General features: G+C 33.2%; 1 protein-coding gene across 1 annotated transcript; it reads right to left on the bottom strand.

Moving 5' to 3' along the window:
• Positions 1-1,604: 1,604 nt before the first annotated feature.
• Positions 1,605-5,306, bottom strand: LOC148940444 (uncharacterized). Its single transcript, XM_089105408.1, has 3 exons — positions 5,259-5,306; positions 3,934-4,171; positions 1,605-1,710 (listed from the first exon to the last, which is right to left on the bottom strand). Exons 1-3 carry the CDS (start codon positions 5,271-5,273, stop codon positions 1,685-1,687), a joined length of 279 nt encoding a protein of 92 aa, XP_088961534.1. The 5' UTR covers positions 5,274-5,306; the 3' UTR covers positions 1,605-1,684.
• Between the last annotated feature and the right edge of the window lie 11,234 nt (positions 5,307-16,540).

The raw sequence follows: 16,540 nt of genomic DNA, 5'->3' as shown, positions 1-16,540 counted from the left end.
TTATTCATTTATATTAGTACCTGTTGCATGTTTTTTGCTATGAATGTTTATTTAATTTCTGTTCGTTTTTGGTTTCTTTAATTGTTTAAAGGTAATTTTTGGTCGTTTTGAGTTATTTTTATTGTAGATTTTTATTTCTTCTGATCGTAAGTTTAACATGGCCTTTACTTTTCTATGACAATCTTTTTTCTTTTACTAGATTTGTATCATTACCTATTTTGTGTTTGTTTGCTACGTCTTTCTATTTAATTTCGGTTCGTTTTGGGTTTCATTTATACTTAAATAGTCATTTCTGATGGTTTTGAGTTTTAATTGTTATAGGAATTTATTTCTACTGGTCTCAAGTTTAATATGGGTCTTCACTAATTTTTCAAAAATTTCAAAAAGTTCATCCAGTTTAACGTTCGTGTATTTAAGACCGTAAGTTTAACGTTCGTGTATTTCCGACTGTTAATTTTCCTTTTGGGAAAATTAAAAGAATCCTCAAAAATTTGGGGACAGTGGAGTACGCTGAAAGAAAGTGGGTTTGATGCAGAATGTTGAGTATTTATACGACAAACAGTGTAAAAATTTATGATAAACATGAAATAGTTGAGCCTACATTCACACTTTTTATACTTTCTTACAGTCTGGATACGGTAATGAAAAATTCCAAGCATGAAAAGTTATCAAATCTAGGGTGGAATTTGAAATGAAGATTCCTATTTAATTATTTGGTCAACTTCAAGTTTGTCCAAAACTATGCGAAAAATTCACTTACTCAGAGTAATTACTAGGCTTTATGGTCCTGCTAAAAACTGACTTCAAGGAATCAGTCGATGACTTTAACGGAATGACATCTTGGAAAGTTGGTTCTAGATGGGAACAAAGAGTCCTACAAAACTCTTTCACGTACACTTTACGAAAGTGTCCCTTGGGAAATCATAGCAAACTGGTACTCTCTATGCCTTTAACTAGCCTTCAAGACAAATAGCGGCATACTGATAGAAATCTCTTAGTTGGAGATGTGTGAATATAATTCGAGAAGATAGTCAAATTTTGCATTTAAGGGTAGTAGTAAGTCTTTGGTGATGGTACTTCTACCGCACTAGCAATAATACGGATCACCTGGAATGACTAGTTTTATATTTTATTGCTATCCCTACTATGAAATCCTTCAGGCTGTCATAAAGGGTTCCAAATTTTTAATTTAAATTTGTAATTTCATGAATTTATTGTCTCCTAATAGTTGGAAATGTTTTTATTTGTTTTCAAAACTTTTACTTCCGTGGATTGACACAAATTGGTTTCTTTAGTAATTAGTTAAAACTGGAAAAGTGCAAACAGGTCATTTGGGCTGGATAGCAGAAGGTCATCTGTCTGGACAGAACAGTGACCTCAAAGAAAGAAGAAGAATAGAGGTTAGAATATACAAATTTGCAGTCAAATTTCACAGTTAAGCCTGGGTCAAGCTGAATTTTAAGATAGAATTTTACAATAGAATGATTGAATAAATTAACACCAGCTATTGAGAATCTATCCCTTATTCTTTTTTTCCTCTATTGGAGATATAAATATTGCTCACTGGAATGACCAGTAACCGAAATATTCAGCAAACACCAATATAAACGCAATTAATTATATTAAAAATGCTGTAACAAAACAGAAATAACAACAGCGTGGCATTTCTTAGCTTCAACCAGGCTCAGCCCCGGTAACCATAGCTTCTTCCTAAAATGAGAAAACTCCTTAAGTAACCAGTTATGGTAAAAATCAAAACACTGGTAAAAATGTCTATCAGTCTATAAAACACTTATTGAAGAACTTGGCAGTATTATTACTAAGTAATGAAAATCTAATACCCAAACGGGATCGTTAGTTAAAGGAGTCTTGGTCTCAAATAGGTACATTTTACGTCGTGGAGTACAGGTAATTAGATAACCCAATTTATAGTTAAATATAATTATAAACTACTACTACCATTAATAGCCCATCACTGCACCGTGCTGAAGTTGACAAAGCCACGTACGCTCTACCTCCATCCAATCTTTTCAAGGCTTTCCTTTCCAATGATGATCAAAGCCCTTTAAGTTCTGTCTACGACCCTGCATTGGTAGTAACCGTGCTTTTCTTGAACCAATAACAATTTTAGTACTTTAAATAATGTGAAGATTGGAACTTTATTCCCTAGGAGAAGAAAATCGATTTCATGAATATAAAAGTAAGACAAAATAATAGTCAACTATAACTATCCTCTGTTTAAGAAAAAAGCTAAATTACTCTTTATTGAGGCCAAGCATTGTCCTTCAATGTCTGGGAGACCATTGTTTCAGTACATCTTGATTGAGCTTATTCTTCTCACATTGGAGTAATTTATAGAAATAATATCGAGCCTTAAATTATATTATATTATTATATTATATTCATTCTGGACCAAAATAATTCCAAAAATGACAATAATGAAATCAACCATTTGCAGTGACTATCCAGTTTATACAATCTTTGTAATTTAACTTCTTTGTAAGTAAAATGTATGAGGTGTTTAATAATGATTAAGTGATAATTATTTCGACTAATAGCATGTGACACATTTTGAATATTGTGTCTTATATTGGTTTTAGGATACCAATTAGTTGTGAATATAGAATGGATTTAGCCGTTAATTTAGTACAAATGACAGTGCAGTTGCAAAAACCATTGGTAAGGATACGATAATCTCTTTTATTCAGGTCTATGGTTAGGTCTGTGAAAAATCAACCTCTTGTAACTGAGAAAATTTAAAATAAGATTACGACATTTTGGCCGTATCGCCAGCACAAAGAAAGGACGAAGTCCCAATGCTGCTGATATTTGGGCCTCTGAAGCCTCTGGAAAATTACTAAGTAAAACAGTAAACTTAGTTGTTCCATTGAAATTGAATCCAAAAGTGTTTCTTCATCCTCTTGCCAATGAACACCTGAGAATGGCCAAAATACAGGCGATAGAATCCTGGGGATTCAATTTCTTTATTCAGTTTTAGTTGAAACTTAAAGTTACCCACATAGTGGTACACCCAGAACATAAGAAAATTAACATTAATTTGTATATTTTATGGTCTGCATAATTATAGTTACTCGCGCTACAATTCTTAGAAATATATTTTAAACGAACTGAAGTTTGATTCCTGCTGTATAAATACAAAAAGAACATACTTTTGTTCTCAGCTTCAATGTTGTAGATGAGCGGTTTTGCTAGTTTCAGGCTTTAATTTTTCACATCTTTTTACTTAATACGAACCACAACAAAAATAAATAAAAGCAATTACTTTGACATGTCTAAATCTTTCTAGGTTGCTGAATAACCTTACTTTTTTATTTGTCTATTATGTGTCTATTATTAATGTATTTCCACGGTGAAAGGGGTGTCCTATGGCAGAAGGGCACCCTGCTAAACCGGGAATGGTATTTTTTTGCGGTTTTGAATTTTTTTGTAGTATACCTTGTTTTTGTCAATTATGTTTGGCTACCCAAATCCAAATTTCAAAAAATAAAAGTTGTTTTTAAATTAATGTAGGTGACATTAAAGTTTAAAATTCTGTGAAAAAGATTATTATGTCACCGAGAGGAGAGGAGGTGGAATTTATTAATATTAAAAAAAAAAACATTACTTTTAATATCAATGGGATATTAGAAAATTCTCAATTTATTTTGTTTTCTTTCGTATTCCGTTCTTTGTACAATGATCTCTGAAGATTTGTTTTTGAGTTTCTGATTTTTTAGATAAGTATAAATAGTGCTTCGTAATAATACTTGTAAATAACGGAGTGCAACACTCCACCTTATTAACTTTTAACCGTTTTAACATCCAGAATTGTCATTTTACCCATACGACTTCTCACGCCATGTTCAGTCACAGGCGTTAGGTAAATAACGTTTCTGATATTATTATTACTATTATTACGACAAAATTACAAACCTCCTGAAAATCCAAATCCACCGGATGAGCCACCGCCAAATCCAAATGATCCACCACCATGGCTACCTCCAAATCCGAAAGATCCACCACCATGACTACCTCCAAATCCAAAAGAACCACCAGTATTGCCTCCTCCAAATCCGAATGATCCACCTCCATAGCCTCCACCTCCATAACCTGATCGGAGAACACCAGCTATTGAACACCCGATAAGGGCCAAAATATAGACGATAGAAACCTGGGAATTCAATTTCTTTAGTTTTGTTTTAGTTGAAACTAAGGGCTACACACATAGTGGTACATACAGAACCTAAGAACATCTATATTAATTTGTATATACCTCTACACTATTATAGTTACTCGCACTACAAATCTGAAAAATTTGTTTTAAACGAACTAAGGTTTGATTTCTGTTGCACAAATACAAACAAATTGGAGATGCTGGAAGAGTGGTAGAAGAATTTAAGCATCTAAAACAATCCATACAGTAATTTAACCAAAGAAGTGGTTAAATTTAGTTGATCCAACATAGTGGCAAATATCAAGGCATGGTCTATGAAAAATCAACCTCAAATAACTGAAGAAATTTGACTACTGAGAATACAACATTTTGGCCACATGACCAGCACAAAGAAAAGGTCAAAGTCCTAATGCTGCTGATATTGGGGCCTCTGAAGCCTCTGGAAAATTAATAAGTAAAACAATTCATTTAGTAGTTCCCTTCAAATTAGATCCAAAAGTCTTTCTAGGGCGTCGGCCCTAGATTGTTTGACATGAAGGTATACAACTGTTAAGGACGGGTAAAAAAACGCGTTATTTAGTTTCAAAGTTTCAGCATGCATAACATCAGGTGATAATGATTTTAATTATAGTCAAAATTATTACTAACTAATATGTATATTTTGATATCAATAAACAAATAATTAGTTACATCCCACTGAATTCCGTGGTGAAAATATTGGTGGCTTTTGCACTCGAAGAAAAATAAAATCTCCAAAAATGCAGTAAAGATTCATCCCTATTTTGAAGTTTTTAAGCTGAACTTTTCCATGAGTAAACGAAAATGATGACATAGAGAAAAAAAATGTTATTTTATGAGTTTTGGCTGGTTAAACTAATTTCTATCAATTATGTCGGCAAGAATGAATTTGGAAGATTAATTATAAGAATTTTTTAGATTTTAGTAAAAAAGAAAATTGCTCTATTACAAAATCTATTGAATTTAGCTAAAATTAGCATAATGGACTTACTTTGGGTCGGTGACTTTAGCTATTATAATCCAGAAAAATCTGGAAACCATGAGAATTTTCGGAAGCTCTTCTTACCTTTCTGAAAAACATGGTTCACTTGATAATTGTTTTTCTGGCTGTAAATATCGGATTACTGTTGCCAAAACTTGAGTTCCTTTCCAATTTAAGCAAACTTCAAGGATATTTAGTCGTGTGTATATTCAAAGAAAATTCAGTCAAGCAATTAATTTAAGAATGATTAAATAGGGTATTGACAGTTTTACTTTTCTTATTTTCAGGTGACCCCACATTCACCTAAATTCTGAGAAGAAAAGTTTTGGACTAATTTTAAATGGGTACTATTTTTTTTCTTTTTTTTCTTTTTTTTTCTTTTAGGAACATCTATTCGTTTCTCTGAATTATAAATAGATGTCCATTCCCAGGATCTCCAAACTTTTTCATGACTGGGATTTTAATTTCTGGGAATTTAATTCATTTCATATGGACAAGGGGTGAACTGTAAAATGCGCTGCTTTGCTCAGTTAGGACGTTCAAGAAGGGTGGCGAGTAGAGAGAACAAGACAAGGAGGGAAATTCATTCTCTTTTGACCGTTAATTGTGAAGTAAGCTTTTTGGAACTTTACGTATACATATAAAAACCTTTTCCATACATTTTAAGCATCGTGGTCAGTTCACAGAAATAGCCTAAAGGGCAGTCTAAAAGTCCCTAATTAAAAAAAAAAAAATCAGGACACTGAAAATGCTGCACTTGGGGACACTGATTTTCATTCGTATTTGCATTGTGGTCCACGGAGTCAGTTTTGTATATGTCAAGCAATATATGACCCTGTTCTTCTTCGTTCTATAAACCACTACTACAACTACTACTACTAATAACTACAGAATTTAAGAGAGAAAAAAACAGGTACAATTTAAATAAAACAAAGGAACAAAAAGACTTTAAATAATAAAATCTGAATACCTCGACTCCACGTCGGGAAGCCTTGATTCACACTGAAAAAATAAATTTAAACCAAAATAAACACAACATATAAAGAAAAATATAAACAAAAAAACAAAAACAAATCAATAAAACTCACATCCTAATAACCTCCAAAATACTGCAATCACTATAAAAGCCCGAATAAGCACACAGAAATGACAAACCATTGTCTCTGGTGCACCAAATTGTGTCTCATTTAGTTTCAGATTTCCGTTTTGGGATATTAATTAAAAAAAAACTTTCCGAAAAATAAGTTTTTCAAAGAAAAGTAAAGGTCATTTTAAACTTAAGCTCAGCAGATACAAATACCTTTTAAAATTCAAACTCAAAACGACCAGAAATTACTATTAAAGGATAAATGAAGCCCAAAACGAACAGAAATTAAATAAACAATCATAGAAAAAAAAATACAACAAGTAATAATATAAATTAATAAATGGATCTTAAAACGAGTAATGCTTAGATTGAAGTATAAATGAAAATTAAAACGACCAGAAATTAAATAAACAATCAATACAAACAAATTTACAATAGATATTAATGTAAATGAATAAATATATCTTAAAACGAGTGAAACTTAGAATGAACATGCAAATTAAGCTTGAAAAGAACAAAAATCACTTCAAACAAGAGTTTGGGTATCACCACCTTCTCTCACTGTAAAAGTCTAAAACCTACTGCGTCATTGGTGTTTTACCGAAAACAAATTTTATTACAAATATTTTCTCTTGTACTTAATATTGAAAATAAACATTAAAATTACAGTAAAATTTTAAACTGATGAGCTTTCAGCAATTAATATCGTTATACATAAAATATTCAGTTTAATTTATTAGTTCATTCTAAAGTTGTTCAAGAAAAATAGAGTTTCACTACAAACAATTGTTTGGATACTGCCCCCTTGTTTGGATTGTTTGGATAATGACACAGCCTACTGTGTTATTGGTGCTTAAATGAAAACAAATTGTATTACAAATATTTTCCTTTCCAGTTCTTACAGCATTGAAAATAAAAATAAAATTAGAGTGAAATAAATTCTTGAACTGATGGATCTTTCAAAAATTGATATCATTATGCATCAAATATTAAATTTGATGTTGTTTATACTTTCCAAGACTGCCCAAGACACATATAGCTTTCAGTAAAGCGCCAATAACGCAGTAGGCTTAAGACTTTTACAGTGAGAGAAGGAGGTGAAACCCAGACTCTTGTTTGTAGTAATTTTTGTTCATTTCAAGCCTGATTTTCATATTCAATTTAAGTTTCACTCGTTTTGATTTATTGTTCATTTACATTAATATGTAGTGTAAGTTTGTTTGCATTGATTGCTTATTTAATTTACACTATTAAATAATTACAGTATTTTACAGTATTAAGTTTCATTTACACTTAAATAGCAAAATATTTTTTGTTCTAAGCTTGATTGTCATATTGAATCTAACCATTAGTCGCTTTAAGATCTATTAATTCATTTATATTATTACTTGTTGTATGTTTTTTGCTATTATTTTTTATTTAATTCTGTTCGTTTTGGGTTTCATTTATTCTTTAATAGCAATTTCTGGTCGTTTTGAGTTTTAATTTTAACAGGTATTTGTATCTGCTGAGCTTAAGTTTAAAAAGGCCTTTACTTTTCTTTGAAAACTTATTTTTTGGAAAGTTTTTTTTTTTAATTAATTTCTGTTCGTTTTTGATTGCAAAAAGTTTTAAGTTTTGAAAAATTCCTTATTTCAAAATCAAAATAAAAAAAAAGTAAAATGTTCACCAAAGTATCAAAACTGGTATCAAAGTAAAAATATCAAAGTGAACAAATGAGTTTGTGTCACCCTCGAAGTTTTGATTACATGATGTTTGAACTATTTTTCACAAAATGGCTATCTCAAAATTTTATCGGATGGGCTTGGGGAAAAAGAGCGTGGGGGGGGGGCTAATTGCCCTTCTGTCTCTTTTGACTCCTTAAAAGTGAACTAAAAATTTCTATTTTCAATCAAATGAGGCCTCTCTGAAGTTTATACGAGTATCCATTCTATAATAAGCATACATACCCCCACAGTATAGCTAACAACGCATGGCCCTGGGCCCAGGGGGGTTGTGTCGACGGGGGGTTGTGTGAGCTACTTTAATATTTTGTTAATTGTTTAATTTTTATTTGTCTATATTTTGTCTGTTTATATTTCTTAATGTTTTGGTGTTCCTGATCCTAAATTTATTGATGTGCTTGTGATGTTTGTTGTTTACTTTTTTTTTGTGACACGAACTTATATTTGGCGATTTATCGCTTGTGAAAAGTTTTAACAATAAAGCCTTATTCTATTCTATACTATAATGAAATCATAATTGTAGGATGTAGCCAGGTCGTCTCTTACTATTCCAATTAACAAAAAGCCATAGGCATTTTCCTGTTAGTAATTTTATTATACTGAGATCACTTGACTCTTTGCATCCTTTTATATTGATGCATGACGTCATACATCCCATTATTTCTTTGAAAATGAGCCATTGAACAACTCTCTACAATGTTCCAGGTTCAAGCTGTCTGTGGAAGAACAAAAGAAAAAAAAAAAGAAAAAAAAGATGCTGATTAAGCAGAATGCTGTAGTAGCTGCCAGTTTTCTTGATTTTCAAGCCAATATATTTCCCTTGCTGTTCAAGCCAAGCGACAGAAAGTTTCTTATATAGGGGTTTCAGACAAGGCAGTTCTTATGGTGTACTTTTTGTCTTGATCTGACTCCTTTTTTTATTAGTTATGGGTTTTTATATTTCTTAACGTTAGACGGGATCGTTTCTTACTAGGTTGCTAGCTACAACTGTAACCAGGATAACATTTTCTCCTACAGTGTTATAGAAAATTGTAGTTTTTCGTCAAAAATGTAGCTTTTTCTAAAATAATTTTTTTGAATTGCCAACGGTTTTTAAATATATCGATTTCCTTTCAAATGAGCCATTAAGCAGCTCTATATGATTTTCCAGTGCCCCGCTAGCTGTGAAAAAACCGAAAAAAGATGACGTCAATGCAGAATATCGTGCTTGCAGCAACTTTTCTTGTTTTCCAAGCAAAGGGACAGTAAATCTCCTGTACAGAGGTATTGGACAAGGCGTTTCTAATAGTGTACTTCTTTTTTTATCTGACCCTATTTTTAGGAATTATGGGCTATTTTTTTTTACTATGGGACGTGATCGTATTTTACTAGGTTGCAAGCTACCGTTGCAGACCGGATTGTAGTTTTTTAGAGGTTATAATGTGATATTAGGTTATTATAGATGTGAGTTTTATTTATTTGTTTTTTACCCTTTTTCTTTATATGTTATGCTTAATTTTAATTAACCTTTTTTTATCTCGCTGATAAAGGATCCTGGACATGGAGTTGAAATAATTGGATTTTTATTATTTAAAGTTTGTTGTTGTTGCTTGTTGTTCGTTTTCTCCCACTGTTTTGTTTAAATTGATTATGCACTTTTTTCTCTCTTTTAAATTCTGTAAATGGACAAGCAGTGTGGTTTAGAAAATTTTCTACTACTAACAACTCACTACACCAGGCTGCATGAGGCCAACACATCTATCCTCGCTCCTCTTTCATGCCAATCTATTTAAACCTCCCTTTTTACACCCTCCCAAGAAGTTCCCATTTCTCTTATATTTTTTTCTTTCTCTCATATTTTTTACGACACTCTTCCACTCCATTTCGGGCCCACATTTATTTCGTTTGACTCTGTATGGTTCGCTAACAAGGATGATTTATGGCAAGATGGTGATTTTTACTTTTAACTTCTCTACCTAAACGGGTATTAAAATCACTTAAAGAAAATGCTGTGGTTCTGCATGGAATCCTGTTTATAAGCTCTTGTAGCGGAAACAGAAATTCATCTGTATAACTCCTATCTCGCTCTGTCAGTTCTACTGAGGCATATACTCATTATCCGTATATATTCATTATATCAGTCATTGTACTTTTTTAGCCGTAAAATGAACAACTAGCACTCAATTATCAATACCCTTCCAACCTAAACAATACTTAGTAGCTTTCTTGTTCATCACGAGCCCTACTTCCTGCCTAAGGGCCCTATCATTCCTGGCGGCATAAACAAATTCTATATCACCTATTTTCATGTTTTCCCCCTGAAATATGAGTTTCTGAAACTCCTAATGAGACCAATTCTCTGGCAAAACGTTAACCAAAATAAATAATAGGTTTGAGGACCGAATTATCATTAATTATTATCAATTATTTACTTTTATTTCTGTCATAAGATAAGGAGACAACTGAAAACTACTACTACTGCTACTAACAAATCACCGCTGCATCAATCCACCTGACGTAAGCAAAGCTACGCACGCTCCTCCTCGATCCCAGAGTAATTCAAAGCCTTCCTCTATACACCCTCCCAGGAAGTTCCCATTTCTTTTAAATCTTTCTTTATGACATCCTCCCACCCCAACTGCGAACGACCTGCTATCCCTTTAGCCCTAGAAGGTTGGCCTAAAGGGACAATCTACGGCAATCTGTCATCCTTCATCCGCAAAACGTACCCTAGCCATTTCAACATTTTTCTCATTAAAGCCATATGAAGCGGGATTGAACCCAACTTTTCAGACAGCCTAATGTTTGAAATACGGTCAGTCAGCTGGGTACCCAGAACAATCCGTAGGTAATTTCTCTGGAAAACATCTAAAAAATCTTCATCCACTTTTCAGAGTGCTCATGGTTCAGAGCAAAATTTGCCAACTGTCATCACTGTAGCTTCCAATATTCTAATCTTGGTTTGCAGACTTATCTACCAATTCTTCCAAACTTTTTTTAAATGTGAAAAAAAAAACACCCTGAACCTTGGCTATTCTACTTTTAACATCTTCACTGCTCCCACCGTCTGCACTAATAATAAAGCCGAGTTAAGTGAAACTGTCCACCGGATCAATATTTTTGTTACCCAAAATCATCTTTTCAACTTCACTTAACCCTAGTCTTAGCGACTTACTTTTCATAACATTGATTTTTAAACCAATTCTAGCACCCTAAACTCGCAAAATCTCTAAAAGTTCACTCATTTTGCTGACACTTTCATTTAGGAGGCTTAAATCATCAGCATAATGTAAGTCCAGGTGAGTTTTTTCTCCACATTGGATTCTGTGGCCTGTGCTCCTTAAGACCAAGTCCATCAAAATGATCCATATAAAGGAAGATAGAACAAAACCCTGCTTAACTCCTAATTTAATACGAAACCATCTGCTAGCCTCATTTCGTACCTTAACCGCAGCAGTATTATTCTCGTACATAGCACTAATCAGTTTAATGAATTTGTCTGGTATATCACACAAGGATAAGACCTTTGCTAAAGCTTTTGTATCAACAGAATCTAACCTTTTCTCATAATCTATAAAAGTGAGGAACAAAGGTGTTTGATAAATCAGGCACTTCTCAATTATTGACCTAAGAGTGAGAATTTGGTCAACACATCCTCTACCTTTTCTAAAACCACACTGTTCTTCTCTTATAACTTTGTCTACAGCATCTCTCAGTCTACAAAGTATCATATTACTAAGTAAGTTGCTACTTACAGAGACCAGATTAATGCCTTGATAAATACCACACTCAATGTTCAATTAAGGTTTTCTTAAAATCGCTAGGTACTTCCCCTTTTTTTAAAATCATATTCATAATCTTCAGTAGGTAATTTCTAACCTCAGAGGCACCATATTTAAGAAACTCATTTACCACACTATCAGCGCCTGAAGCATTATTATTTTTTAATCTTTTTAGTACTATCGCTAATTCTTCCTCAAAAACAAATTTTCCTTCACATCCAAGGAATCACATACCTTTTCATTTTCCTCTATGTCTTTTTCTGCAATTAAATAAAAAAAAAGTTTTTTTAACTGAAAGTAAGGAACGACGTTAAAACTTAAAACGAACAGAAATTATTCCGTATATGAAAGGGGCTGTCCCCTCCTCAACGCCTCGCTCTTTACGCTAAAGTTTTTTATTTTTTAAACAAAACAAGAGTTGTGAGAAAGTCAAACTTTAGCGTAAAGAGCGAGGCGTTGAGGAGGGGACAGCACCCTTTCATATACGGAATAATTTCTGTACGTTTTAAGTTTTAACGCCGTTCCTTACTTTCAGTTAAAAAAACTTGTTTTTTTTTATTTAATTTTTGAACGTTTTTGAATTAATGCAGGTTTTGATTTTGGCTCACCGTACATGAATAATCGAAACAAAATTTGCATATTAATTTGACTTTTATTTGGTTAAATGACTTTCTCGAAACTTTTTTAATTTTATTTACGGACGTTTTTCTTAGTAATAAATATATGTAACTTAAGAATTAACTAACGTAACGAACTTCTATATTCATATATTTTTAATACGCATATTAGGGGGCACGCCCCCTAGTCAATACATCGCTCTTTAAGCTAATGTTCAAATCTTGTTCCAATTCTTTAAAAATGACCCCTTAGTCACAAAGGCCGTTACTTAGAATAAATAGCTCTTATGAAAGTGCTAAACAATCTTTGGCTTAAAGAGCGAAGTATTGGCTAGGTGGTGAACCCAATCATACACGTAATATTTTCTGTTCGTTTTCAATTTTGATGTTACTCCTTATTTTCAGTTGGAAAACTTATTTTTTTTTATATTTAGTTTCTGATCTTTTTTTAAATAATGCTGGGAAATCTGGCGCCCCTTTCATAGCAATGTCCCTTCCCCCATGAAAACTTCCGTCATGGAAAGATCCTCCCACATAACCCTCGACCCACCCAGTCCCCTACTACCAGAAAAATCCCCCCTGAAAACGTCTGTATACTTCCTAATAACCAATACTATATGTAACATTGGGTAATGTTCATAACTTTCAGCCCTCCACCCGGGGACTTCGGGGGATTAAGTCATCCTAAAGGACATAGTTCTCATATTTTCAACCATGCTGAACAAAATGGCTATCTCAAAATTTTAATCAGGTGACTTTGGGAAAAAAATGAGCGTGGGAGGGGGCCTAGCTGCCCTCCATTTTTTGTCACTTAAAAGGGGCACTAGAACTTTTAATTTCCGTTCCAATGAGTAATTCCACGATATTCTAAGGCCACTGGGTCGATACGATCACCCATGGGGAAAATAACAATAAAAAACAAACAAATAAACACGCATCCGTGATCCTTCTTCTGGCAAAAAATGCAAAACTCCACATTTTTGTAGATAGGAGCTTGGAACCTCTACAGTAGGGTTCCCTGATACGCTGAATATGATGGTGCGATTTTCATTAAGGTTCTGTAACTTTTATGGGGTCTTTCCCCCTTTTTTCGAAAATCAGCCAAATTTTCTCAGGCGTGAAACTTTTGATGGGTAGCACTAAACTTTATGAAAGTTATATATTTGAAATCAGCATTGAAATCTGATTCTTTTGATGTATATATTGTTAAAACCCGTTTTCTAAAACCCGTTTCGGTTACCATTGAGCCGGGTCGCTCCTTACTTACAGCTCGTTACCGCGAACTGTTTGACTCTATCGCGGTTTAGTAAATTCCGAAAATGTTCTGCCCATCTTTCTTTAACTCTTCCGTTATCACTAATCGTGGCACCGTTCCTATCGTTAACTGAGACAAGTCGGATTGACTAATCCCTCTCAATTTATTAACATGCCAGTACAATAATTTGCTTTTATGCAGCCTATCTGTGTCTTCCAGATCCTCGGCAATTTTATCCATGGCCTTCACTTCACACTTCCTTAGTTTATATTTTAATTCTTTCTCTACTTTCATTACATTCTTTTTGTTTTCATGTGATCTATCAATCAGATAATTCCTGTACAACTCCCTTCTCCTGTCTATTAAATGTAAAGTTTTTTCACTAATATTCCTAGCTGCACTCTTAACTTTCTTCCCTAAGACACAATCAGCAAACTTCACAAATTGTTTTCCTTAAATTATTCCATCCATCTTCCACATTGTCAAATTTTATACTCTCTAGATTAGTATTCAACTGTTCCTGGAAAATTTCTCTTAAATTCTCATCCTGGAGTCTATCAACATCATAACTTCCCGGGAGGTAGTTAGTCTTCCGAAATTTCAGCTAAAAATTAACCCTAGACCCTACTAGATGGAATAATGGACAAATTATTCTTGGAACAAGAATAAATTCCCGTCCAAAACCTTGTTTTTTTTCAGAATTTTGTGCTTTATTGTATTTGAAGTATAACGGTTCGATGTAACGAACTGTAAGTAAGGAGTGACCCGACTTAATAGTAACCGAAACCCTAAAAATTAAATTTTGGTAACAATTGATACTTCAAAAGAATGATCTTTTTTATGCTGACTCCAAATATATTAAATTTCATAAGTTTAATGTTACCCATCAAAACCTACGAACTGGTGAAAATTTTGCCTCCCGAGTCCCTTTTCTTCCCAATACATTTGATCAAAATTTTGAGATGGTTTTTTGATTCAGCATAGTTGTAAGGTCCAAAAAATAAACCTCTGGGGATGAGATAACCCCCAACAGCCCCTGGGAAAGGGCTGCTATTTACAAAATTTGCCCATTGCTTACATTCAGTGTTTATTATTGGAAAAGAAACTGAATTTTTTTGGGGTGAATTTTCTGGGGGGTGGGATTTTCACGGAAGGTTTTAAATGGAGGGGAGGGTATTTTCTAGCATGATTTGAAAAAAGATTGGAAATTAAATGAAATACAAGATTTTTTCAACCGAAAGTAAGAAGCAATAGTAAAACTGAAAACGAACAGAAAACATTCCGTATATGGGGGGCCGTCCCTTCCTCATCCTTCACTCTTCACGCCAAAGTTTGACTTTTTGTCGTAAATCTTTAAGAAAGAGTGCTCAGACACAAGGGCTGCTGAATTTGAATGAGAAGTATTTTCGAAGAACTTTAAGACTTAAATGAAACTAATTTATTAAAAATTATAGTTATTAAAATACCCAGGACACCAGAATTTTTTTCCATTTTTATAGTAATTTAGTCCAAATAATTAATTAAAAATGAATTTAATAAAGAAGCTATGAAAAAAACAACACATAAAAAACATTAAATAAAGCGGATTAGCCATTTTAGCTACTTACATGGCTACCTACACTGGAGTCACACGCCATAGTCCATGGAGTCACACGCCATATAGTTAGGCACATAAGCGTCAGGTTTGTGCATTTTATGGTACAGCGTGAAATTTGGCAGACATGTGCGGAAAAATATAGAAAATCTGACTGGGGACAAAACCAAATTTTCCGACGTGATTATCGCGCCGTTTTGCGCTTTTCCGCGCGGGAGAAAATAGCTGACTTTCAGAGTGGGAAATTTTTCCGATCAAAGGTTTGTTTGTAACTAATTTGTCTCTCTTGATCCCAAAAATGTTCTTACTTTTTTCATCCGACTCCTGGTTACTGAGTTATCATTACTTTCATCACCATGCTCCTTGCACTTTTGAGTATTTTCAACATTCTGGCTTTGTATTTTTCATCTTAATCACACAGAAACTGGTGAACATGTTGCGGAAAATGTGAAGAATCGTTTAAATCGCAAATTCAAATTTGTCTCTGCGGTTCCGTGCTATTTTGCGTTTTTCCGCGCGAAGAAACAAAAACGCGAATTTTGAGATTAGCGATGACCAAAGATCTCTTTTTTGACTTATTATTCGAGTCTCTTGATTCCAAAAATATGGTTATTTTTGCAATTGGATTCTTGATTCAGGACTTACCAGTTTCATAACCACGGTTTCCATGCCATACTCTAACAAGAACTCATAGCCTCCCTATAACATTCCGAAGGAGATCATACGTTTTTTACTGTAGGTATAAGTAATTAATTACCGTTTCGGATCTCCTCAATAAGCTTTCAGTAAAAAAAATATTTATTCCATACTAGATTTTCAGGACCTAATGTGTGGAACTCTATTCCGGAGAGCATTCGGGCGGCTGAGCACCTGGGGTTATTTAAAAATAAATTGAAAAAATATTTGTTAGGTCAAGGTTCATAGTTTTTTTTTTTTTTTTCTCTTTATTATTATTATTATTATTTATTTTTATTATTATTATTATTATTAAATGAATTGATGAGAGATTGATTTTTTTTTTAGTGTTTTTTGTTTTTTTATTATTATTATTATTAAGTTTTTTTTGTTTTTTTTTTTTGTTTATAGTTAATCATTAATTAGTAAATGAGTTGTATGTACCCGCCCAGTCGCAAGTGCTTTTTTGGTATCTTTCTTGGGGTGGGTATTGGCATATTTGTTAAATGTATTTTGATGTTAAATAAATGAACTGAACTGAACTGAAATTCAACTCGAACAGCTTGACTTAAGGAACTTCGGACGTAAGAAGCATAGTATTATGATTATAAAATGTAGAATACTACACTACTTCAGGTATTTCAAAATAGCTA

This window comes from Artemia sp. Qi Xiang Cuo, chromosome 19, assembly GCF_049724085.1.
Source record: "Artemia sp. Qi Xiang Cuo chromosome 19, ASM4972408v1, whole genome shotgun sequence".
NCBI lineage: Eukaryota > Metazoa > Arthropoda > Branchiopoda > Anostraca > Artemiidae > Artemia > Artemia sp. Qi Xiang Cuo.
This window is presented reverse-complemented; position numbering and strand designations above follow the sequence as displayed.

What these genes read in the sequence shown, in the direction of transcription:
- LOC148940444 (XM_089105408.1), bottom strand. An exon ending in TGGATTTGGATTTTCAGGAG is followed by an intron (nt 1,711 to 3,933) that starts GTTTGTAATTTT and finishes TTCTCATTTTAG; the next exon opens with GAAGAAGCTATGGTTACCGG.